Source organism: Pelophylax lessonae (genome assembly GCF_965119305.1).
Source record: "Pelophylax lessonae genome assembly, chromosome: 5".
NCBI lineage: Eukaryota > Metazoa > Chordata > Amphibia > Anura > Ranidae > Pelophylax > Pelophylax lessonae.
The window spans coordinates 424,411,076-424,436,767 of record NC_138772.1 but is presented as its reverse complement, the minus strand read 5'-3'; the positions used below and the strand labels follow the sequence as shown (position 1 = coordinate 424,436,767).

Genomic DNA, 25,692 nt, shown 5'->3' with positions numbered 1-25,692 from the left:
ATCATGAGATGCTGTAAACAAATAAAATTGTTGTCCTTTTTTCCCACAAATAGAGCTTTCTTTTGGGGGTATTTGATCACCTCTGTGGTTTTTATTTTTGCGCTATAAACAAAAAAATGCGGACAATTAAAAAAAAAAAAAACAACAATATTCTTTACTTTATGCTATGAAACATACTCTATAAGAAATGTGAAAAATCTATTTTTTTTCATTAGTTTAGGTCAATATGTATTCTGCTACATGTTTTTGGAACAAAAAATCCCAATAAGCATATATTGATTGGTTTGTGCAAAAGTTACAGTGTCTACAAGCTATGGGATATATTTATGGAATTTTTTTTTAATTATTTTTAAATGTAATGGCGGAGATCAGCAATTTTTAGCGGGACTGTGACATTGCGGTGGAAAATCCTGACACTAAGTGGTGCTTTTTGGGGACCAGTGACACTAATACAGTGATCAGTGCTAAAAAAAAATGCACTGTCACTGTACAAATGGCACTGGCAGGGAAGGAGTTAACATCAGGGGCGATCAAAGGGTTAAATGTGCTCCTATGGAGTGCTTTCTAACTGTGTGTGGGGTGCTTTGACTGGGAGAAGACATATATCTGCATTCCTGCTTAGCAGAAACGCAAGATCTCCATTTTCCCCTCTTACAGAACGACGGTCTGCTTTTTTTACATAGGCAGACCGCCATTTTGCCTGTCCTGAGAATGATCACCGGGTCCGGCTAACCAACATCTCTGATCCCTAAACTCATAAAATATTTATCCATCCTACAACTGTAAAACAAGGATTTTATAAACACTCATATAAATGAATGAGAGAGGAAAAGGAGACCATCAAAGAGCAAATTATTTATTAAAGGTTAAAGACAAAAGCCAATAAGATCACTCACACAATGCTTGCCCAGTACCAAGGTATGTCAGCTCAATTTCTCCCAGACTGAAATACTCCAGAACACAAACTCCATGTGTGTAAGCACCTGCCCACAAAGCGTGATGGCGTCACACCTGTCTACCCTCACCCAACTAGTTACATAAGAGACGGACTTCCTCAGGAGCAGTAGATGGTCAAAATCCAAATAGCACTTTGTTGGAATATAAGAGAAAAACAACCTCACCTACAGAGAACATATGCAAAAGAAAACATATAAACTCAACAAAGATAACAAAAAGATAACAAAAAAGATATAACAGTAGTGGAAAATGAAACAAGGGCACCAGTGATTTAAAGAGATTGTAAAGAAAAAAATGTTATATTAAAAAAATAACAAACATGCCATACTTACCTGCTCTGTGCAGTGGTTTTGCACAGGGCAGCCCTAATCTTCCTCTTCTCGGGTCCCCCGCCAGTGCTCTGGGCCCCTCCTCCTTGCTGGGTGCCCTCATAGCAAGCCCCTTGCTGTGGGAGCACTTGTGCATGCTCACTCCTGAGCTAGCTCTCTGCATCCATAAGACACAGAGAGCATGACTCAGCCCTGCCCCCTGCTCCCGCCTCACTGGCTGTGATTGACAGCAGCAGGTGCCAATGGCTTCTGCTGTTGCATTTCAGCCAATCAGGAGGGGGAGTCCCAGGAGAGCTTCGGGTCTCGTGCAGATCGCTGGATCTAAATCTAGCTTAAGTAAGTATAAGGGGGGGGGGGTTGAGGGGGAGCTGCCTACAAAAGGTTTTTTTTATCTTCTTGCATAGAATGCATGAAGGTGAAAAGCCTTTAGCCTTCACAACCAATTTAAGGCAAGAGTGTCCCTCATTTAGTCACTAGGTTGTCCTATCAATAATAAGCACTTATAATATTATTTTTCAAATTCTTTACTTTCTTCTATTTGCAAAATAATTGTTATAATGTAACAGTAGCTGTGGTTTATGTCATTTAGCTTTATTAGGAGCTTAGATTATTATGTGTGTTCTAAGGAAGCTTATATAATAGTATTTGCTGGCTAGAATTTAAGATCATATAGATTATACAATAAAAAGACAGATGTAAAGCAGAGTGTACTCGCAATTACCTCAATTAATTCATGGTGTTAATGTCAAATGTAGTTTTCCTTATTAAGTATTGATTTTTAGCATTTAAGTAGCAGGAGGGCCTATTAGGTGAAATTACATTATGGATCTATTTGACAAAAACTCAAATCTCATGTGAATTATTGTTTCTTCTAATATCTGTGGCCACAGTAATTGTACTAGAAAATATTAACTTGCTAAGTGAGTTGTAGCCTTATCTATACTTTACTTGTGGTTGTGGATAAGAAGTGTATCCACAAAACTTAAGTGGAAGGGCTCAAATCGCACTAAATAATTTGGCGTGTTGTTTGGAAGCCTCCAAGGCACACCCATGATGCAGTACTTATAGTATTTGTTACCTGACTCATTATTGGATAATCTTCCCTTCTGTTACTTCTCTGGCCCTTACAATCACCCTTAACCCCTGCCACACTATTAGTGTCATACACATTGAAGAATGTGTACACCGCTCAGATCAGTGAACCACGAGCTATTCATCGTGGGTGCCGGCCCCGGCTCGCTACCGTGTGATCGTGGAAATAGAAGAAAAGTCGGCTGCACACCACCAAATGTTTGAATCAAATGAAGTTCTTCATTGCAAAAGCCAAACACGAACAGGATACATGGATACGGGAGGACATGTTTCACACGTGTCAACCATACACATTGCCCTACTGCAAGGTTGTTAATTATAGATGGTGCACATATTAGTTCTTATATATTGATAAAATATTTGTTATGTAAAAATTCTGCCTGTGGAACTCATAGGTCAGAAACATATCACTAAATATACATTAAGGCTAGGTTCACATCACTGCATGTAATAAAGAAGCGTAAAATCACGTACGTTCCCACACACAGGGAAACATGCTGTTCTTTAGTAGATACACAGAGGTGCCATTAATTCTCAATACCACCCCATACCTCAGCAAACACGTGTTTTCGTTTGTGCCAAATCTTACTTTGTGCCAAAGCACCATGTGGTTGGGTACAGCTCAAGTTTAAAAAAAGGTTGGGGACCTCTTTGCCCACATTTCTCATATAAAGGGCAGCCAAATGAAATGAATGGGTTACCCCATATGCAGCATGCAGCCGCACAGATGTGAAGTGAGACTAAGGCTGCAGATTATCTTTAGTAGTCAATTAGTTGCTTTATTTAAACTCAGTTTATAGTGGTTTGTGTATATTTGCTTAAATTATTATGATTAATACAGCTCCAACTATTTGTATCTTTTCCAACTCTTTTAAATAAGCATTTTATCCAGGCAATATTTGGAGCAAGTGTTCTTTTATTGTTCTTTTTCACCTGTACAGCAATATGGAGAAGGAGACATTAGCGTTTTATTCTTCTCTCTCTACTGAGATACTGATGTTATGCTGCACCATTCTCCTCTGGCCAGCAGGGGGAGAGCTAATGCCAAGCCAGCCAAAAGACTTCTATGCAAAGCCCTGTGAATCCTGGGAATTGTAATTTGAGACAGCAGCCATATAGTGGGATGATTAGACTCCTTACAACACACATCCCTTTAGGCACTGTGCAGTAAGAGAAATGGAGAGATGATTTTTTATTAAACTGCACATGAAATCTCTTCCTCTTGCCACCAAGGAAGTTAGAGAGCAAGCACCTCTGTCTACATATAGTCTATTCAACTTTCTATCTTCTGTCGACCTGGACACCAGGAGCAAAGAGAGACATGGATAATGGAACTTTAAACGTGTCTTCCAGGAAATACCACAGCAAAAACACTTTATTACAAGTTTTCAAACATTGTAAAAAGTATAGAAAATACATTAATGCCATCATTTTCCATCAATAAAGTAACACTTATCAAATTAAAGCTTGATGGTGTTTTAGCTTCACCTTATAGTCATAAATAAGTGTTATGGATCTACACATTTCACTAGAGAAACACAGTAGCTTCATCAGAATGCAATAACTAATGTGACTAAACAAAAACTAGTAATGGCAGCGATCAGTGATTTTTAACAGGACTCTGACATTGCGGCGGACAAATCTGACACTAAGTGACACTTTTTGGGGACCAGTGACACCAATACAGTGACCGGTGCTAAATAAAATGCACTGTCACTGTACTAATGACACTGGCAGGAAAGGGATTAATATTAGGGGCAGTTAAAGGGTTAAGTGTGCTCCTAGGAATTGATTTCTAACTGTGTGGGGGTGGCCTAACTATAAGAACACAGAGATCTGTGTTTCTGCTTAGCCGTCTCCTTAGAGTGTGTTCTGAAGATTATGTTTCCCTCATGATCGCATGATGTGCTCATCGTCTGGGATGGTGATGTGGATACAGTGGGCAGTTTTGTATCCTACTGCAATTCCAATCAGTTTGGAATAAAGTTCACACATGTAGTGGATACACATTCTTTAGTTTTTCTAGATCTGGAGTTGTCCTGGGATCATGAGGGCAACATAATCTCCAGAACACACTTCAAGGAGACGGCAGGCAAAAAGGTTATCAGAAGGAGCACATCCAAAAGGCGATAGATCAATAAAGGGGCGGGTGTGGAAACAGGAGGTCCAATGAACTAAATCAAAAGCCTCGGGACATATTGTTCATCACCAGGTTCAATGATCAATATTGAACCATTAAGAAGGCCATCTAAAAATAGGCAAAAGATATTCCTCTGTTTTTGAACATGGTAGGATCCTATAAAGGTATATTAAATAGATGTAAGTCCTGTGCATTCGTGCACCATGGGAAAAAGATGTTCACTAGGAGGGATGGGCGGTCCTTTATTATCCAGCAATTCATTTGCTGTAGGACCCAATTTTTAGTATATGGATTAAGGAGTCCTTGTGGTTTGCTCTGTGTGGGCAGGACGGTCCAGGCCATGCGAAACAGGTGTGGGGAGCATCAACGCTACAAAGAGCAAAGAAAGGGCTAACACAGTGTCCCTCATCATTTTTGTCAGATGCATGGAGGTAGTACGTTAGGCCTCCTTGGCATTGAGGCTATATCCATGTCCCAGCCTGAAGGGGAAAGGGTCTCATGGCTATGTATGCAGGAAACCTTTTGGATTTTTACGCTTAATTCGACGTCCCCTGAGGGGTTAAATGAGGAATTGGGGTTAGTACCCTCATTTAGGGTCCAGTTAGGGGCTTGTTACATTCTACTATTAGTGTTAGATATGATCCCATGCCCTAGTGGTATAGAGCTGTTTTTCTGGAATAATGAGGAATTGTTATACCTGTCAGCCAGGGTTATGAAATACATAAAACATTTTTTTTTTACAGTATACACTTTTTTTAAAATATATTTTTATAAATGATGTTCTTATTTTTATTATTATATTTATTTTTATTTACAATTTTATAATGTATTTATGGTTGTTTTTAAGCTCCAATCACTGGTTTCCTTGTAAGTATTCCTCTCCTGGTATGGCCCCTTTAAGAAGAGGGGCATGGGAGGGGCTATTGTAGTTAAATTGCTGCTGGTTGCCAGTGTGGGCATGACCTGAGGAAGAAGGCCACGCCTCTGAAACATGCTGTCATAGCAACCAACTTGGTCATTCCCCGTGTCTTCCGGGAGTTCCCCACTCTCATGCTCAAGCGCAGCACCGATTTGTCCGGGTTCAGGCGCACCCCAGTCCACATGCTCAGAGATTTACACAGGAGAATCTAGAAGCCACTGCTTGGGGTTGGAGGTGGAGGCTGTCGGCTTCTTGCAGCGGTGACCCAGGAGAGGGATATAGATCTACATGCCACACTCTTCAAATGCTTGATTTGTACTCCTAAATATGAGTTGTATTTTAACAAGCTTCCTGCTTCTTCTAAATAAAAAACTGTATTATGCTAGGGCGGCCATGCGCTCTTCTCCTTTTTTACCTTGTCCACTCAGAACAGGCCTTACCATGGTCGACCAAAGAAGTTGAGTGCACGTGCTCAGTGTCATATCCAGAGGTTGTCTTTGGGAAATAGAGGTATGAGTGCTGCCAGCATTGCTGCAGAGGTTGAAGGGGTGGGGGGGTCGGCCTGTTAGTGCTCAGGCCATACACTGCATCAAATTGGTCTGCATGGCTGTCGCTCTGGGAGCAAGACTTTTCTAAAGATGATACAGAAGAAAGCCTGCAAACAGTTTGCTGAAGACAAGCAGACTAAGGACATGGATTACTGGAACCATGTCCTGTGGTCGTACGAGACCATGATAAACGTATTTGGTTCAGATGGTGTCAAGCGTGTGTGGTGGCAACCAGGTGAGGAGTAGGGATAATCAAACTTTTGAAAAGTTTGGTTCGACCAGAACACCCGAACTTCACGAAAGTTCGGGTCCGGATTCCAGAACCCCATTGAAATCAATGGGACCGAACTTCGGTAATCAAAAAACACCATTTTGAAGCCCTAAAACCCAATAAATGCCCCTAAAAAGTGCCTAGGGTTCTGGGACATGCCCCAATGACTATTAATCACACAAAAAAGTTCTTAACAATTGTCGTTTTTGATAGAGAGCCAATTATTGAAAAAATTATTTAAAAAAAAAAAGAGATTTCTTTGGATTTAGTGTCTGGGGGTCTAAAAAGTACCTGTACCTGTGAAGTTTCAGCTCTGTAGCATGTCCAGAACCAGAAAAAAAAGATAATTTTTCTTAGAATTTTTATTAGCGCAGGGATGGGGTTCCGCTACTTTCACACCTGGGCGTTTCTGTTTCAGGCGTTTATTGGGCATTTTTTGGACATCTTTGGAGGCAGGCATGACATCTGAACTTCTGTATAGGGGTATATATACACACACACACACATATATATATATATACACATACACACATATAGGTGTGAAAGTAGCGGAACCCCATCCCTGCGCTAATGAAATTATTTGCAGGGATGGGGTTTTGCTCCTATCACACCTATATGTGTGTATGTGTATATATACATATATGTGTGTGTGTATATATACCCCTATACACAGTCACTATCATCCCTAGTGAGGAGTACAAAGACAACTGTGTCTTGCCTACAGTCAAGCATGGTGGTAGGAGTGTCATGGTCTGGGGCTGCATAAGTGCTGCCGGCACTGGGGAGTTACAGTTCATTGAAGGAACCATGAATTCCAAAATGTACTTTGACATACTGAAGCAGAGCATGATCCCTTCCCTTCGGAGACTGGGCCGCAGGGCAATATTCCAACATGATAACGACCCCAAACACAGCTCCAAGATGACCACTGCCTTGCTAAAGAAGTTGAGGCTAAAGGTAATGGATTGGCCAAGCATGTCTCCAGACCTAAACCCTATTGAGCACCTGTGGGGCATCCTCAAATGGAAGGAGGAGGAGTGTAAGGTCTCTAATATCCACCAGCTCCGTGATGTCGCCATGGAGAAGTGGAAGAGGACTCCAGTGGCAACCTGTGAAGCTCTGGTAAACTCCATGCCCAAGAGGGTTAAGGCAGTGCTGGAAAATAATGGAGGCCACACAAAATATTGACCCTTTGGGCTCAATTTGGACATTTTCACTTAGGGGTGTACTCACTTTTGTTGCCAGCAGTTTAGACATTAATGGCTGTATATTGAGTTATTTTGTGGGGACAGCAAATTTACACTGTTATACAAGCTGCATGCTAACTGTATGCTAACTACTTTACATTGTAGCAAAGTGTAATTTCTTCAGTGGTGTCACATGAAAAGATATAATAAAATATTTACAAAAATGTGAGGGGTGTACTCACTTTTGTGAGATACTGTAGATGCATGAATGTTCTCCTTAGGTTACCAAGAACTTTCCTCTAGCCCATTTTCTTCCCATTGATCTAGATACTGTAATTTGTTCATAAAGATCCTTGAATCAAGAATTTTCTCAACCACAACTAATTCTTCACCTTTCACTTCAATAGGTGGAAGGGGTGGGTGAATTCTCCCAGAGAAGGGGTTTTTATGAAATGATTTTAGCAAGGATACATGAAACATGGGGTAAATCTTCATACTGTCAGGAGGTTTTAGGCGAAAAGTGACTGGGTCAATTTGAGCTGAAATCTGTAAAGGTCCCACAAACTTCTGGCCCAGCTTTGCACATGGAACATGTATCTTCAAATTTTTGATTGATAACCAAACCACATAAAAGGTAGAAAGTCATCTGCAATGTCTGTCAGCAGCTTTTTTGCAATATTCCTGAAACTCCTTCAATGTCTTGTTTAATTTTTTCTGAATCGCCTGCAATGTAGTTAATCTGTTGGTAACAGCTGGAAGTTGAGATAGGGAGATCAGGAACACAAACTGGATCATACCGAATGTTTAAGGAAAAAGGACTTTGAGCAGTGAAGCTATGTTTAGAAAAGCAAATAAGCAAATAGCAAATATAAGCAAATTATTGCCATAGGAAGATAGTACATCCTGTCATCCTAAAGATAACTGACAAAACATCAAAGCTACTGCTCCAGAGTTTGATTGGTCCTCCCAGTCTGATCATTAGACTAGATATGAAACGCAAAGGACAGATTCATTGTAACACCTAACACTGAGCAAAAGCTTTTCCAGAATTTAAACACTGCACTCCTCCATGAGAATGTCTTGGAACTTGTGGACTCTTGGAAGTTCTGTTGAGGCCGTCTTATACATTCAGAGCTGCCTTCATGGAGAGGCTCAGATCAGACAACATCATTGATAAGGCATCACCCTCATCATCTCTTGACCCAGGTTGATACAAGATAATGAATATTGTAAAAAAATGGTGAAAACCAAAGGAAACTGCGCAAAAGAATAATTATGTGATGAGGCTAGATAGCCACATAAACTGGTGAAACTTGAAAAATACACTCCCAGGGAGTGCGAGTCTGGGAGAGAGAGGCGGCGCAAAATCTAAAAACCGCAGAGGTGATCAAATACCACCAAAAGAAAGCTCTATTTGTGGGAAAAAAGGAAATCAATTGTATTTGGGTACAGCGTCGCACGACCACGCAATTTTTCGTTAAAGTAACACAATGCCGAATCACAAAAAATGGCCTGGTCCTATGTGACCCCCTATAATCAAGGGGTCATATACTTCTGGTAAGAAGTACCTTGTATGAACACTGGTTGAAAGTGTAGAGGTGGAGGCTCTTAACACTTCTATCAAGTCTATGCTTTTATCATATTCATTGTTGCTGCTATATGGACTTTTATTGATATTAAGCAATCTTAGAGACTTTTTAACATCCACATTGATATTTATATTTATATTTGCACTGGCACATTATCATATGTCACATGTTGAGCGCAATATACCTACCTTTTAAAAGATAATGAATATGACCCTGGAAAAAGAATAGAGACAAACATGCTAGTCTACAAGACAATCTCTTGGCAGAAGGAATTAATTCCAAATGTTTATGATCAGTAAGAAGAACAGTTACAGGACGATAAGCCCCTTCTAGCAGATACTTCTATTCAGGAAATGCTTCCTTAATTGCCAGCAACTTTTTATTCCCAATAGCATAATTTATTTTGGCTGAAGACATTAAACCAGATAATAAGCACAAGGATGAAGCTGCATCTTTTCTCTTCTTCACTGAGAAAGGATAGCTCCCATGGCAGAGTCAGAAGCATCCATTTTTATGATAAAAGGTAGGTCAGAATCAGGATGTACCGATACTGGCGCACCCCTTTCTTTGTCAGTTGTGCAATCAATGCAATCACCTTAGAGATGTTTCTTATGAATTTTCTGTAGAAGTTGACAAATCCAACAAATTGTTGTATTTTCTAATGCTTCTAGGGGAATGCTTCTATATAAGAATATTTATTCACAAGACATGTACTCACAATATATGATCAAACTGGAAATGACACAAAAATATAACTCTACATAAAATACAAACTTAAAACGATAAATGCAATGTGAAATGTAGCTCAATGATGAAAGTAAAAATGAAACAAGATAACCTTTTCTCCAGGTATAGCATAAACCATAGGTAAGTATTCTATATAATCAGATCACAATTGTCTGCGAATTGCGCAGCCGAAAGTCACTCCACTGCAGATGGAGCGAGAATAAGCTGTACAACACGGGAGACTAAATCGCCAATATGCGCTAAATCTGATATTAATAAAAATGTATAAAAACAAAAATCAGCTTTTTAGAGAAAAATCTACTATGGTTTATACGGCTGGGATTGTAATCGTATTACCCTTAAATATGCAATATAAAACATATAAGGAAGGCAATAAACAATATTGAATAAAATCAAATAAACAGCAAGGTATATTTACCACACTTAAGATGGCTGCTAGCTTCAAATGGTCGTTACCAGAGTCCTTAAGATGAATGCCTTCTTAAAATGGTGGCCAGTTAGGGAGGAGTTTCGTTTGGCATCCCTCAAGGTTTCAGATAAATGATGGAGCAAGATGGAGTATGTATAGATGAGTATATAGATGGATGTGAGTAGCGTGTGTGTTGTAGGTGTAATGTATGTTGTCAGTACTGTAATGATGTGTCTCTCACATCTGGGTTCTCCTTTTTATATGGTATTAAACAAAGGACTATTACAATTACCATAAGTTAAACCCAGAGGGATGAAACTTTATCCCCATTGGTTGGGACATTCTACCCATTAACTGATGAGGTCATAGTCACGCCTCTTTAATTAACCCAATACTTTGGATAATAAAATTAAAGCATGATTTTGTTATATTTAAGAGTAGTCATAAAACACAACATAAAAACTTGTCCATACTCTCAGTACATACATAAATGTCCATCTAATATCTCCATCACTCATCTTGGCAGAGATTGGATCTGGTAACACCATTTATAAGATTATATTTTTAATACAATATATATATTTATATTGGAAAATACTGAGTTACCCCGGGACTGCATTTAGTAGCATCTCCAAAGGGGGCAGCATTGCATTGCTTATTAAATTCAGTATAAAACAATAAGACCACTATTATTATCTGATGACCTTTTTGACCTCTGGCTAGTAAAAATCCATTAATTATTTGAATTCAGTCATACACTTCAGACTCTTAGGCTAGTATTGTAGGATTTATATCACCTAGCCAAGACTGAAACAAATCTTATACAAACACTCCCTATAAGTGAAGCAATTTAAATGGAATTAATACTTCTTTGTCTAAGTAAGATTATTATGTGCAAGAATATAAAACCAAAATGTGATATAACATTCCTAAATATATATGTATACATATAGGTATCATTATTACTCATATTTACTTACACACGATATAATGTATGTTCAAAACTTATATAGTTTAAATGTCTGATAGAGTACACTGGACTATTATCCATTGTTAAAAAAATACTGATAAGATTACAAGCGAAACTGGCCATTACTGACTGTTGGTGTCTGGCTAAAATGACCCTTATCTGATGAGATGTCCATGTTCCACTTATTTATGACTACATAGGTAGACAGAATTTTCTGTTGAAACCATAGACCCTCTGTAAAAGACATCTTGTTTAAAAGAACATTTGAACTTTCATTCACCTTCAAACAAGATGGAAGCTGTGCTGTTCACAATCTATATATATAAGACTGAATATACATGTAGCTTTTAATAATTCTATTTTTTTTCTTTTATTTAATTACCCCCCAATAATCCTGACAGAAGGCCAATCCACTACTGCTTTATTCTTCTTGGGATCCATGTTCACTCCTTTTGGAGAAATAATATATCCCAAGAACAGATCTGGATTTGCTCAAACTCTTTTCTCCAGTTTAATAAACAGTCAGTTATTACTTAATCTTTCAAAGACAATGCAAGCATGCTTGCTATGCTCCTCCAGGTTATCATAAAATATGAGAATATTATCCAGATATGCAACCACAAACTGGTCCAACAAATCACAAGTAACGTTATAGGGGAAATGTTGAAAAGTTACAGGAGTTTTGCAAGGCCAAAAGACTTAACCAAGGACTCAAAATGCCCATATCTGTTTCTAAAGGCAGTTTTCCATTTGTTGCAAATGCAGACAAGGTTATACAACAAAGAATATGGCTGCCCCTGCAGGAGACGTTGAGTGTCTAATAAAGCCCTACTCTAAATTCTCATCAAGCCATTCCCCTCCCTGCACTTAGGACCATGCCGATCGCTGTGTTTGCTCGTTGGGCCCTGTCCCCATTGATGGTGGGCATAGCTGTTCATGTGCCACATTGTTTTGGCTGTGCCGCGGCACTCATCCTCTACTTTGGGCTTCTGCGGCATGGTTCTGTGTGGAGATCCGCTGCGGCGTTTTGGTGCAATTGAGTGCACCTGATCGAATATTGATATTAGTCTAAACAGGTACTAACATCTGATTTATTGATTGGACATAGTGAGGAGTCCCTGCCTAGCCCCCACTCTTGGGTCCCGCCTCCATGGGTTTTAAAAGGGGGGTGGGGGTTGATGGGTTGATGGGGGCTCACATTTGTGGCTGGCAGGGTCTCGGGAGACCCAGGCATCGGACGTAGGGACTGACCTTATTCAATTCTGATTGAACCCATGAGCTATACCTACTAATGGGAGAACTTCTCTGAATAAGTGGTAAGCTGCTTATCTTCATCCCTGACAGTAAGCCCCTATCTTGAGAGACCATCTGCATTTTTGTTTATAGAGTCTCTCTATTCAAATGGGTGTGACTCATCTGGGTCTAATGTGTTCTTACTTTCGTCTTTGTTTTTTTTCCTTTTCTCTCCCCCATTTACACTTCTATTTGCTGGGTGTGTTTATTATCCACTGTTACCTCTAGCACACAGACACTTTGTGTGTTGAACCTGGAGTGATCTCTGATTTTATCTCTGAATTTCATCTTGATATCGGGCAAGTGGCAATTTTTGGCAGTTCTGTGGTCTTTAATGTAGCTGATTTTTGTCTCCCCCCTAACTGGAATGCATCTTCTTTACAGTTGATATGTCAGGTATGTTTGTTTTTTCATTTTATGTTTTTCTTTTATGTCTACAATTTATTTAGATACTTTTCCCCTCTTTCATCCCCCTCCCCTACTTCCTTTTTTTTTTTTTTTTTTTTTGTGGTTTTCCAGTTTTTGATAGCCCCCTACTGGTTGTAATATGCTATGTGTGTATTTATCTATGTATATGTTTTTTTGTGTATATACATATATACTTTTCTCTATTTTTAGTTAACAGATATTTGTGAAATTAATGTGGACAAACAAATAGTCCAGAAGAAGAGGGTCAGATGTGCCGCGAAACATGCCGTCAAACAGTCTTGTACTAATTTCCATTAATAACACAGTATTATATGTGTTCAATATTCCTATTGGGGCGCTATTTGGCCCTTTGGTGTAATGTATGCTTGTATATTGTATTGATCTTTTGTAATAATAAAAATGACTATGTATATATTTTTTTAATATACTTTGTAGTTTGCATTTATTTAGGAGTCATCATTTAAAGGCCCATTTCTTGCCCAAACCTCTTTCTTGCCCCTCTCCTCTGGTGGTGAGATTGGGGTTAATATTGGGGTTTTTATATATTTTTCTAGTATCTGAGATCCAACCACGAAATTTAGCTGTGTACTCAGCAACAGAGCATCCACCCTGCGATAAACTATGCAACTTTGCTTTGGCAGTAGTTTAGCGGTTGGTATAATCAAAAACGTCATTGTTCATGGTCAAAAAAGTCTCACAAGGCTCTGTCGTGTTCTGTATAAGAGGAGGCCCAAGCTAGGGCTTCAATTGGGAGGTTGATAATAAACAATACCTTGTTTTTCTAAAAAGTAACTAGAGCGGGCTGCATTTGGAAATACACTCACCGGTCACTTTATTAGATACACCTGTTCAATTGCTTGGTAACACAAATTGCTAATTAGTCAATCACATGGGAGTAACGCAATGCATTTAGGCATCTAGACATGGCGAAAATGACTTGCTGAATTTCAAACTAAGCATCAGAATGGGGAGGAAAGGGGATGTAAGTGACTTTAAATGTGGCATGGTTGTTGATGCCAGATGGGCTGATCTGAGTATTTAAAAAGCTGCTGATCTACTGGGATTTCACTGTTTTCACTGCTGATCTACCCGATGTCACTAAACCCACTATGTCTCGGTGCCCCTGATGAGGTCACATGTGATAAAACGCATAGGGCGGAGCCACGCACACATGCAGCCAAGCATACACGAATCACTGTCAGCCATTTTGGCTACTAGAGCAAGTACTACTTCCAGCATTTGCCTGAATTGTTCTTATTGATGTGAGCATTACTCTTTACATTAAATCTTTTTTACCAATGATAATAACCTATGTGGAGTGTTCTTTGTTTATGACATATGGATTGCTAACATACCTGAACACCTGAGACACAGTGGATTTAGTGACATCAAATACCAAGCCCCCATAGCATTCGGTTGCCTGGAGGAGGAAAAGCATAGGAGCCCTCTGCAACCTGGATGATGGACTTATGTCCCTTGACTCTAAGTGTGATCTGACCACTTTTACTTAAGGGATGACAAGAGTTCGGAAAGCGCAATAGGGGACACTCTGGTTTTCTCCTATTGATCTCCACCTCTTGAACGTGACTTGTGGAACTGTCAGTCTTCTATTTAACCATTCAGATTCTGAAGATTTAAGAACTTTATTTTACATATATTTATATCTTTTGGTGCATAACTCACCATTATCACAGATCACAGATTTTTGTATAGTTCTTGCACCTATTGTGTATAAAGTTTAGCGCTGCACTGTTTGTTTTCAAACAAACTATGATACTTAAAAATCTCCATAGGCGACGCTTTAAACATATTTAAAGATTACCAGTTTAGAGTTATAGAGGAGGTCTATCTCTAGAATTATTGCTTTCATTATAATGTTCGCGGCGATACCTCACACGTGTAGTGTGAACACCGTTTACTTATGAAAGCACGACCTAGGTAAGCTTTCGCTTCTATGTGTGACCACGGAGGGATGAAGGTGCTATAAAAATGTTTCTTTTAATTACTTTTTTATTTTTACAATATCCCTTTAATTCATTTATTTTTTTATCACTTTTATTTCTATCACAAGATATGTAAGCATTCCTTATGATAGAAATAAGGCATGACAGGTCCTCTTTATGGAGGCATTTGTGGATAAGACCCTAGATCTCTCCTCTACCCTGGAAAGCATGAGATAAAAAAACAAACAAACATTGATCTCATTCTTAGCCCCCAATAAATGGCAGTGTTTACATTTGCCCTAACCAGGAGTGACGTAATGATGTCTCCATGGCCAGCTCTATGATAACCCAGAAGCACTATCGGACTGAATATCGGGTTCCAGATACTAATCAGCTGCTAGGATTGCTTATAGATGAAAGAGCATAGCCAGCTGAAAAAACGTACATGTACGTGATTTGGCAGCAAGTGGTTAAGCAAAGCATCTGTGTCTGGGGAGATTCACTCTCACTATTTGAGATAGAAAATTCAAATAAATCAAAAAAGTTGTAATGAGAGCAAAAGGGGAGAAAAACAAATATTAAATGCTTATATCTATTCCTTTGACAACACTCTACGGTAGGAATTTCAATAATTTTAGAGAAGTGTCCTTTTATTTCCTGTTGCACCTATAGAACAGGAAGTGAAGGGAGATCTCTCCAGACATGAGCAGCAAAAAGTAACCTGACAGGGTTTTCAACCCTTTCCTACTGTGCCTGCACAAAAATGTTGCAAAAAAAACAAAAAAATGAAAAACGCCTGTAAAAACAGCAACAAAAAAATGAAAAACGCCTGTAAAAACAGCAACGCCTAGATGTGAACAGAGCCTAATGAAATTTACTTATGTGTACAATTAAGGAATGAAAATGATTACTGTGGATAACAGCTTCATTTTGTACCAGTTACTCTTTCCTATTAGAAGGTCTGAGCACTGTCAGTATTGAGTGTTTTATCTATTTTATCTATTTCATCCAAAAGTAATCATTCTTTTTACGACTCCATAAGGTAATTTAATCTGAGCTTAAACAAAGTCACCAGCTGGCCATTATACTGCTTCTAGCCAAAATGGAAATAGCAGGCAATTTCCTAAATTGCTGACAGATCTGTCAGACAGATACCATAAAGGATACATAAATATAAGCAGCCTTTAAATTAGCAATGCCATATTATAAGTATAGGGCATTAGCTGTCTACTCCAATTTTCTAGGAAAAAAATGTACATGTTATACATCAAAGATTACTTCATGTGCCAAAATACACTGAAACATAAAATAATAGATTGTAGAGTATCAACAGCACAACTTTTAAAAGGCAACTTCAATATAGAACTAAAGGATGAGGCAGAAATGAAAAATAAAGAAACCAGGGACATTGTAAACTGTATTCAAGATTGTTTTGTTTTTTGAATCAAGTCATCATAAAAAGCCATGCTAAGAAAAATCTGTTGGGCTTATATCAGAAAGCAATGAGCATGGTGCAAACCAGAGGTCCTTTTTTACTAGATTGACTTCATAAAATGGAAACATATTTTTTTATTACAGTTATTTATATATTGCCAACAATTTACAAAGTGCATTACATATTGTACATTTATATCAGTCCCTGCCCTTAATGAGTTTACCATCTATGGTCCATACTTCACATGCTTATACATACTGGAGCCAATTTAAACAGAAGCCAGTTAAACTATCAGCATGTATTTGAAATGTGGGAGGAAACCCATGCAAGCACAGGGAGAATATGGAAATCCCATGCAAGTAGTGTTCTGATTGGGATTTAAAATGAATAACTCCAGAATTGCATGGCAGAGGTGACAACTTCTAACTGCTAAGATTAAATGTGTTATTTTGTTGTTTACAGCATTTTTGCTATGTGTACTGTATTAGAAAGTGAGTCTTTGAAGCTCTGAATATTTTTATTAGCATAAAAAAAAAAAAAAAAAAAAAAAGTTGATTAATGATAATTTAAAATCTGAATTCTGAACTCTAGTCTAATGTCTAATTGAACAAATATGGCATCATGTCCGTGTCCTGTATTCTGATTTGATGTTATTTTCACAATGAAACATTAATTGTGTTTAAAACCAAAACAGTTTTTTTAAGTTTTTGCTATATGAATATGTGTTAAAACACCATTTGATGTAAAACTGAATCCAGCTCTAGATTCCAGTTTAGGTAACAGAGTGCTGTCTTAGCTGGTGTTCATAGCAGATCCCCTTTTTACTCTATGGGGTTGATTTACTGAAAGCAATATTTTTGAGAATACTCCACATTTACTAGAGTTGAGCATTCTTTTTTCTCTTCTATACACACTACTGATAAAAGTGGACCCTATGAACCCCCAAATTTGCGGAGTTTTAATAAAATGCACTTCTGAACTTTATACAACATGGTTGGTACTTACCTTTTCGCACACCAGTCTAGTCAGGATACATGCTGACCCATGCCTTCTACGTTTAGGAGCAGAATAACAAAAAACCCAGATTTAACCAGAACAACTATTAGAAACAATGATCCAGCACCACATACCTTCTTCCCCCTGAAGTTTTTTTTTTTGCTGTCTGTGCCCAATTTGAAAAGAGTCACCCTCTCTATTTCTCATAATGACTTTTCTCCTAACTTTGAAGGGATTTCCTCTTCCCATCTTGTGTCTTGGGTAGAAAGGGGAGGGAAAGTTCCCAGATTTTTTAGACTGCTAACAAAAAATACAAGCAAGAGTCCTAACTATTACACTGTATTCAAAAAACATACACTTTAAAGTGTATACTGTGAGTCTCAGCATGTTGCTTAATGTAAAAAAAAATTGACATTTGCTATTTGTGTCCTCCAGGCCTCATTTAACCATGGGACATGAATTAAAACTGCTGCATTTTCTACATAACTCAGTCAGGGTCTCTGAATTCTATAAAACGTATACAAGCTATATCACTCCTGTGAAAAAAAAATGTATTCATTATTTAATGACCTTACGATTTTCACCTATACCTTTTGTCCTCAACAGATACACAAAAATGAAGACTGCAACCAACATTTACATATTTAACCTAGCTTTGGCTGACGCTCTAGTGACCACTACCATGCCTTTCCAGAGCACAGAATTTTTAATGAGTTCTTGGCCTTTTGGAGATATTCTTTGTAAAATAGTCATGTCCATTGACTACTATAATATGTTTACCAGTATATTCACTCTTACCATGATGAGTGTTGACCGATATATTGCCGTGTGCCACCCAGTAAAAGCCCTGGATTTCCGGACACCACTGAAAGCTAAATTCATCAATGTGTGTATCTGGATGCTCTCCTCCTCTGTTGGGATATCAGCCATTGTACTTGGAGGCACTAAATTAAGTGATGGTGAGTATGTCTTCCATCTTCATTGAATATTCCAACAAGTCTCTTTCTGAAGACATGCAATGTGGATGTAAATGATAACATATTTCTTGTCTACAATAAATGAGTTGCTCTTAGAACAGCGATAAGGATGGATTATAAATTTATAATATTTTTCATTATTTACACTTACTCTGTGACCCATAGCAGACTGAATTAATTTGCACATAAATTCTAGTATCTGAGAAGATTATTGAATGTGCATTGCAGAAAAAAGAATTGTGCTTTGCCAGCAGTCTCTGCTATTTGTAATGTGTTAGATTTAGGCTAATAAAATCTAGTTTTTTATGTTTTTCTTGCACATATCAATTCCTTTGTTATGTATATGACAATATTTCCACATAGAACATTTATAGATGAAAAGAGAAAAAAACTGTAAAGTCTAAGAGATGATGTTATGGTGGATTTGTGGTGTTAAGTTACTTCTCTCTTTATGATGGGAACCTATATCTCATGTACCAGTTTAGCCCTACCTCTTGTACTGTTACAACAAGCTTAAGTTAAATATAAATCTTTGGCTTTAAGACTCACAAGGAACTTAAAGATATTTAAAGGTAAATACTGAGCCTACTGAGCCTATACTGAGTTGCTTGTATTTTATTACCAGTTTTCTAACTTTGAGCTGAAAGTCTACTTTTAGATTTACCAAACAACTATTTATAACCATAGTAAAATGAACTTGTGGTTTGCCCATGCAGGCAAAGAAAAAGATTCACTCACATTTTGGTCCCCCAGCACCTCATGTCTACCTTCCCTCTCCTTCTCTTCTTCTCAGTTTGGCCACCAGGAGTGAAGAGCATAATACCCTGTGTTAATTCTAAGTCAGGACTTGGAGTCTACACTAGGGGTCTCTCCTGACCTTTGTGTGACAGCTCTGGATGCTTGAGCAACCAAATACATAAAACCAGAAAGCTCACCATAAATGGAAGTATGTAATTTTGCTTAAATAGGGAGCAAAGGGAAGGTAAGTGTTAATAGCTGCAGGGGTCAGCATTAATGTAAACCTATTGGCTAGCCCGGCATGGACAAAACACAGTCTATGTCCAGACAAATTTGGTTTCAAAAGAGAAGTATAGATGGATGCAGCATTGGTCCGATGCTGCATTTGTCCCTGGGCGGCTCTAAGACTGAGAACTGAGTGATCAAAGACCGCTGAGTGATCAAAGACCACTGATCACTCCGTTCTCTGTGCTCTGTGAGCAGAGAGTTGGTGACTGTCAGCCACCACTGTCTGCTCTGCCCCCCCCCCCAACGCTCACTGAAGAACTGGGCTATGGAGGGGATGGGAGCGGCTTACTTAGGCTCTCAGCAGCTCGCTAAAAGGCTGAGCCAGGAGACATCCAGTGCCCCTGGGTGGATCTTGACCATATGGTCCTGATCTTTCCCCAGCCTGGACCGACTCTGTGACATTAGCCGAAAGTGGGCTCCAGCCGGCTGTCGGCTGAAAACGGATCACAGTAGTGCAGGATGAACTGCACTCCTGTGATTCACAGAAGTGCAGCCAAATGAGCTTTGACTGTACTTCTCCTTTAAAGTTTTGAATGGAGTAGGAAAAGGTTAGAACCCCTACGGTGTTTTACTGCTATCTAGGGCTCTAATAAAAAGATTCCCCTCACTTTCTGTCCTGCTGGCCAGACAGGATGTGAGGTGAGCTTTCCAAGGGCAATACAGACAAGAGTAAAGATGCTTTTCATAGAACAGTAGGGGAAAGTTAGAACTCCTGTTTGCTTTGTACGGCTGTCTGCATCCCTGTTGCAGATTTTCCCTAATGACATCCCTAATCTTTGATGTACCTGAAATAGTAGATATCATCAATGTCCAACATAAAGGTCTGGTGAGTGGGCCCCAGGGAAGATGTTCTTTATTATTAATAAGTGCTGTGCAAGGACTTTTTTTTTTTTTTTTGCTGTAATTCTGCTAAGGGGATTGGTGTCATGAATTAAAATACAGAATACCTTAATCACTGAAAGAACCAAGTACAGTGTTTACCTCTGTTACCATCCTCATTTTTAGAATGATATTTATTAAAAACAATACTTTCTATTTTGTATGTCCTACTCATAAAATAATTGCATATATGCAGAGACATGAAAGATCTGCTCATAACTGCATATGATTATTGTGTTTCATTCTAATTACAGAATTTTATTTATGCACAATAAACTCTGCATCAAATCTAATTTGTGTAGCAGAGCAAACAGATACATGTACACTACAGGTAATTAACCCATCATATTGTTGGAAAAAATACACGTACCTAAAGAAAACCTAAATCAAAAAAGCTATCATATCTATACATGCATGCTTGTAAACATAATTTACTTTAAATAACTTGTTACTTTAAATAACATGTTATATACAGTATATGGTACAGTGTATTTAGTTTAGTTAAATGTCAATGAGATGGCCCAGCCTACCCACTCAGTCCTTATAACTTCTATTATGTGCAGTTGACTCCATGTACACTTACTCCCTATGGTTGTTGGATTTTATTTTTTTTTCTTTGTATTGCTCTTAAAGGGTAACTCCACTTTCATGGGGAAAAAAAATCAGCAAATAAAGAAAAAACAATATAGCATATACAATTGCAACCCAAATCATATTGTAATTGAATGTTATTAAAAATTACCTTTCCTTTTCAATCTGCAGCTGTTGTAATTTTCTGAAAATGCAATGCAATATGGCTACCTGAAGGTGTTCTGTACACAGAATGTATACTGACCACACCCAAGAAACATAATTTCCCGCTTGTGTGATTGGCTCACTGATTTTCCCAGAAGTCTGCCTAAGATACAAGTCAGATTTCTGGCATCCCCTGCAACAAAAATGTCATTTTTGGTGAGATACTCCCAATAGAAACACGTCTAAAGGGATGCAGGCCCAGAAGCTTTCCTCATTAGAGCCCTGCAGCTATCACAGCTGATAGATAATTATGAAACCACTCTCATTTGACCCACTTAGCACAGAGGCACAGAGGAACAAACAATGATTTCTTAAGAATAACAAAAAGTAGGAATCTGCTACAAAGTTTGTTAAAATCCCTGCAATGTAAAGAGGGAATGTTTTTTTCCTCAACAAAAGTGGAGTTACGCTTTAATTTAAGCCTTAGACATGTGCTTTCATTGACAATCACATGCATATTTCACATTGATAAATGCTTTGAACACTTGATGATCAGTTGCAACATTTTTGGGGATATAAATTCCCTTCTTATTTATCATAATCTGCTAAGTTTAAATATTAAATGAATGAAATTTTCTCATTTGATGTAAAAAAAAAAAAAACTAAAAGCTACTGTGCAAAAGAAGAAAGCTTATTTTTGCCAGCGGAATCTTCACAGACAACACACAGGTGGAACCAAAGCAATTAGGTAAAAACTGTCTTATTTTGCAAGCTATTTGTTTTTTATTTTTATTTTTTTAAATGTAATACAGTCGCATGAAGATGCTGACATTGAATAATATTCTCTGGATCTGAGCCATTTCAGCTAGACTGGTTGACTGTCTTTTGTCTATGATAAAATACACCCCTTTCTAACCAATGACACAACAAAACTCTTAGTTCACTCCCTGGTTATCTCGCGCCTTGACTACTGCAATCCCTTTCTCGTTGGCATACCTCTAAACAGGCTATCCCCCTTCAATCCATCATGAATGCTCACCAATCGCTCAGTGTCTGCTGCTCCTCTCTGTCAAGCCCTCCACTGGCTTCCACTCACCCAACAAATTAAATTCAAAATACTAACAACATCTTACAAAGCAATCCACAGCTTAGCCCCCAGCTACATCACCAGCCTCGTCTCAAAATACCAACCTAATCGCTCTCTTAGTTCCTCTCAAAACCTCCTGCTCTCTAGCTCCCTTGTCACCCCCTCCCACGCTCGCCTCCAGGACTTTTCCAGAGCCTCTCCACTCCTTTGGAACTCCTTACCCTTATCTGTGCGATTATCTCCCACTCTATTAGCTTTTAGGCGATCTCTGAAAACCCTCCTTTTCAGAGAAGCCTATCCTACCAACACCTAACAAATGTACCTCCATTTTCTCCATCAACCCATCCCCCATGGTTATTGCCTTTTGATTCACTTGACCCTCCCTTCTAGATTGTAAGCTCTAACGAGCAGGGCCCTCTAGCTCCTCCTGTTTTGAACTGTACTGTAACTGTATTGTCTTCCCTCAAATTTTAAAGCGCTGCGCAAACTGTTGGCGCTATATAAATCCTGTATAATAATAATAATATGATGCACTCATGTTCATACTTATCAGGCACCAGAAGTGTTTTAATTATGCCTCCCCCATACTATGCTATAAGTTATTATGAACAGTCCTTGGGACCTCTTTTGGCAGAGGGACCTGTCAGAAGAGATGCCTGTGGGTAATTGGATTACTCTTCCTCATATCTAACTGCCCTCTCTGTGAAGAGTCACATTTACAGTAAAAGAGTCATTTTTTTCATCTTTCCATCTATTAAATCCTCTTTCCCTTGTTGTTTTAACTTTGGATAGTAAAATATTTTTTTCTGCAATTAAATACCTTATACAGCCCACTTCCTCTTTTTTGTCTGGTCATTAGCCTAAGCTAATGACATCATCCACAGCTCTCCCTCTCTAACTCTTGTGAGAGTTTGCCTGCAAGGAAGGGAGGGATGAGTCACAGGAAAGCCAATGAGAGCTGCGGAGCTGGAAGGGGCTGGTGAGGGCAGAAATAACAGGAGACTGCTCAGATCCATGAGTATTTGTCAAGAGAGGAGAAATGTGCAGACAAGCAGTGGTGTGAGTCTGTCTGTATGTATACAGTGTATATATATATATAAATATATATATATATATATATATATATATATATATATATATACATGGTACAGACCAAAAGTTTGGACACACCTTCTCATTTAAAGAGTTTTCTTTATTTTCATGACTATGAAAATTGTAGAGTCACACTTCAAGAGGTAGTCACCTGAAATGGTTTTCACTTCACAGGTGTGCCCTGTCAGGTTTAATAAGTGTGATTTCTTGCCTTATAAATGGGGTTGGGACCATCAGTTGTGTTGTGTAGAAGTCAGGTGGATACACAGCTGATAGTCCTACTAAATAGACTGTTAGAATTTGTATTATGGCAAGAAAAAAGAAGCTAAGTACAGGAAAACGAGTGGCCATAATTACTTTGAGAAATGAAGGTCAGTCAGTCCGAAAAATTGGGAAAACTTTAAAAGTGTCCCCACGTGCAGTCACAAAAACCATCAAGCGCTACAAAGAAACTGGCTCACATGCGGACCGCCCCAGGAAAGGAAGACCAAGAGTCACCTCTGCTGCGGAGGATAAGTTCATCCGAGTCACCAGCCTCAGAAATCGCAGGTTAACATATATATATATGTGTGTGTGTGTGTGTGTGTGTGTGTGTGTGTATATATAAATATATATAGAGTCTATATATATACATTTTATTACATCTTTTCATGTGACAACTCTGAAGAAATTACACTTTGCTACAATGTAAAGTAGTGAGTGTACAGCTTGTATAACAGTGTAAATTTGCTGTCCCCTCAAAATAACTCAACACACAGCCAATAATGTCTAAAACGCTGGCAACAAAAGTGAGTACACCCCTAAGGGAACATGCCCAAATTGGGCCCAAAGTGTCAATATTTTGTGTGGCCATCCTTATTTTCCAGCACTGCCTTAATCCTCTTGGACATGGAGTTCACCAGAGCTTTACAGGTTGCCACTGGAGTCCTTTTCCACTCCTCCATGATGACATCATAGAGCTGGTGGATGTTAGAGACCTTGCTCTTCTCCACCTTCTGTTTGAGGATGCCCCACAGATGCTCAATAGGGTTTAGGTCTGGAGACATGCTTGGCTAGTCCATCACCTTTACCCTCAGCTTCTTTAGCAAGGCAGTGGCCGTCTTGGAGGTGTGTTTGGGGTCATTATCATGTTGGAATACAGCCCTGCGGACATTTTCCAAAGGGAAGGGATCATGCTCTGCTTCAATATGTCACAGTACATGTTGGTATTCATGGTTCCCTCAATGAACTGTAGCTCCCCAGTGCCGGCAGCACTCATGCAGTCCCAGACCCTGACACTCTCACCACCATGCTTGACTGTAGACAAGACACACTTGTTTTTACTCCTCACCTGGTTGCAGCCACACACGCTTGACACCATCTGAACCAAATAAGTTTATCTTGGTCTCATAAGACCACAGTAATCCATGTCCTTAGTCTGCTTGTTTTCAGCAAACTGTCTGTGGGCTTTCTTGTGCATCATCTTTAGAAGAGGCTTCCTTCTAGGAAAAAACAGCCATGCAGACCAATTTGATGCAGTGTGCAGCATATGGTCTGAGCACTGACAGGCTGACCCCCCAGCCCTTCAACCTCTGCAGCAATGCTGGCAGCACTCTGTATGGTCTTGGCCATTGTGCTGCAGCTCAGTTTCAGGGTCTTGGCAATCTTCTAATAGCTTTGGCCATCTTTATGTAGAGCAACTATTCTTTTTTTCAGATCCTCAGAGAGTTCTTTGCCATGAGATGCCATGTTGAACTTCCAGTGACCAGTATGAGAGAGTGAGAGTGATAACACCAAATTTAACACACCTGCTCCCCATTCACACCTGAGACCTTGTAACACTAATGGGTCACATGACACCAGGGAAGGAAATTGGCTAATTGGGCCCAGTTTTGATATTTTAACTTAGGGGTGTACTCACTTTTGTTGCCAGGGGGTTAGACATTAATGGCTGTGTGTTGAGTTATTTTGAGGGGGCAGCAAATGTACACTGTTATACAAGCTGTACACTCACTACTTTACATTGTAGCAAAGTGTAATTTCTTCAGTGTTGTCACATGAAAAGGTATAATAAAATATTTTAAAAAAATGTGAGGGGTGTACTTACTTTCCTGAGATACTGTGTGTGTGTGTATATATATATATATATATATATATATATATATATATAGCTATGTGTGTGTGTGTGTGTATGTGTGTGTGTGTGTCTGTGTAAATCCAGGAAGTAAACAGGCAGCAGCTTCAGCTGTCCACAGTTAAAATGGCTGCAGCCGGAGGGAGATTTCTGCAGCATATTTGGCAAGTACAGAATCACAGTATATATAAAATAATATGCAAAGTGGTTGGTTGAAAGGAAGCTTCAGAATGGCAAATATATTTTTATTACAAATTATGTGAGCAGACTGTAGTGCCTCTTTAACCACATAACGACCGCCCACCGCAGATAAACTGCGGCAGGCAGCCGCTGCTGGGCAAAGTGACGTATCGGTACATCACTCGCCCATGAGCCTCTAGGGGGTGAGCATGCATCGCGGGAGGCGCTCTCCTGCTTCCGCTCGTTCCCTGACATCCCCGCCCGAGTGACTGGCGGCTCCGATGACCGCCGGCCACTCGCGATCTCCCGCTGGAGAGCGAGAAAGGCAGACGGCTGATGTAAACAAAGC

The 25,692-nt window shown here is 39.1% G+C and overlaps 1 protein-coding gene across 2 annotated transcripts in view; it reads left to right on the top strand.

The window, feature by feature from the left end:
* Window positions 1-25,692, top strand: part of OPRK1 (opioid receptor kappa 1) — a 111,086-nt gene that overhangs the window by 68,612 nt on the left and 16,782 nt on the right. For both annotated transcript variants that reach the window (XM_082258605.1, XM_082258606.1), the window contains exon 3: window positions 17,861-18,213. In XM_082258605.1, the coding sequence (XP_082114731.1) occupies window positions 17,861-18,213 (353 nt within the window). The remainder of the gene's footprint in view (window positions 1-17,860; window positions 18,214-25,692) is intronic.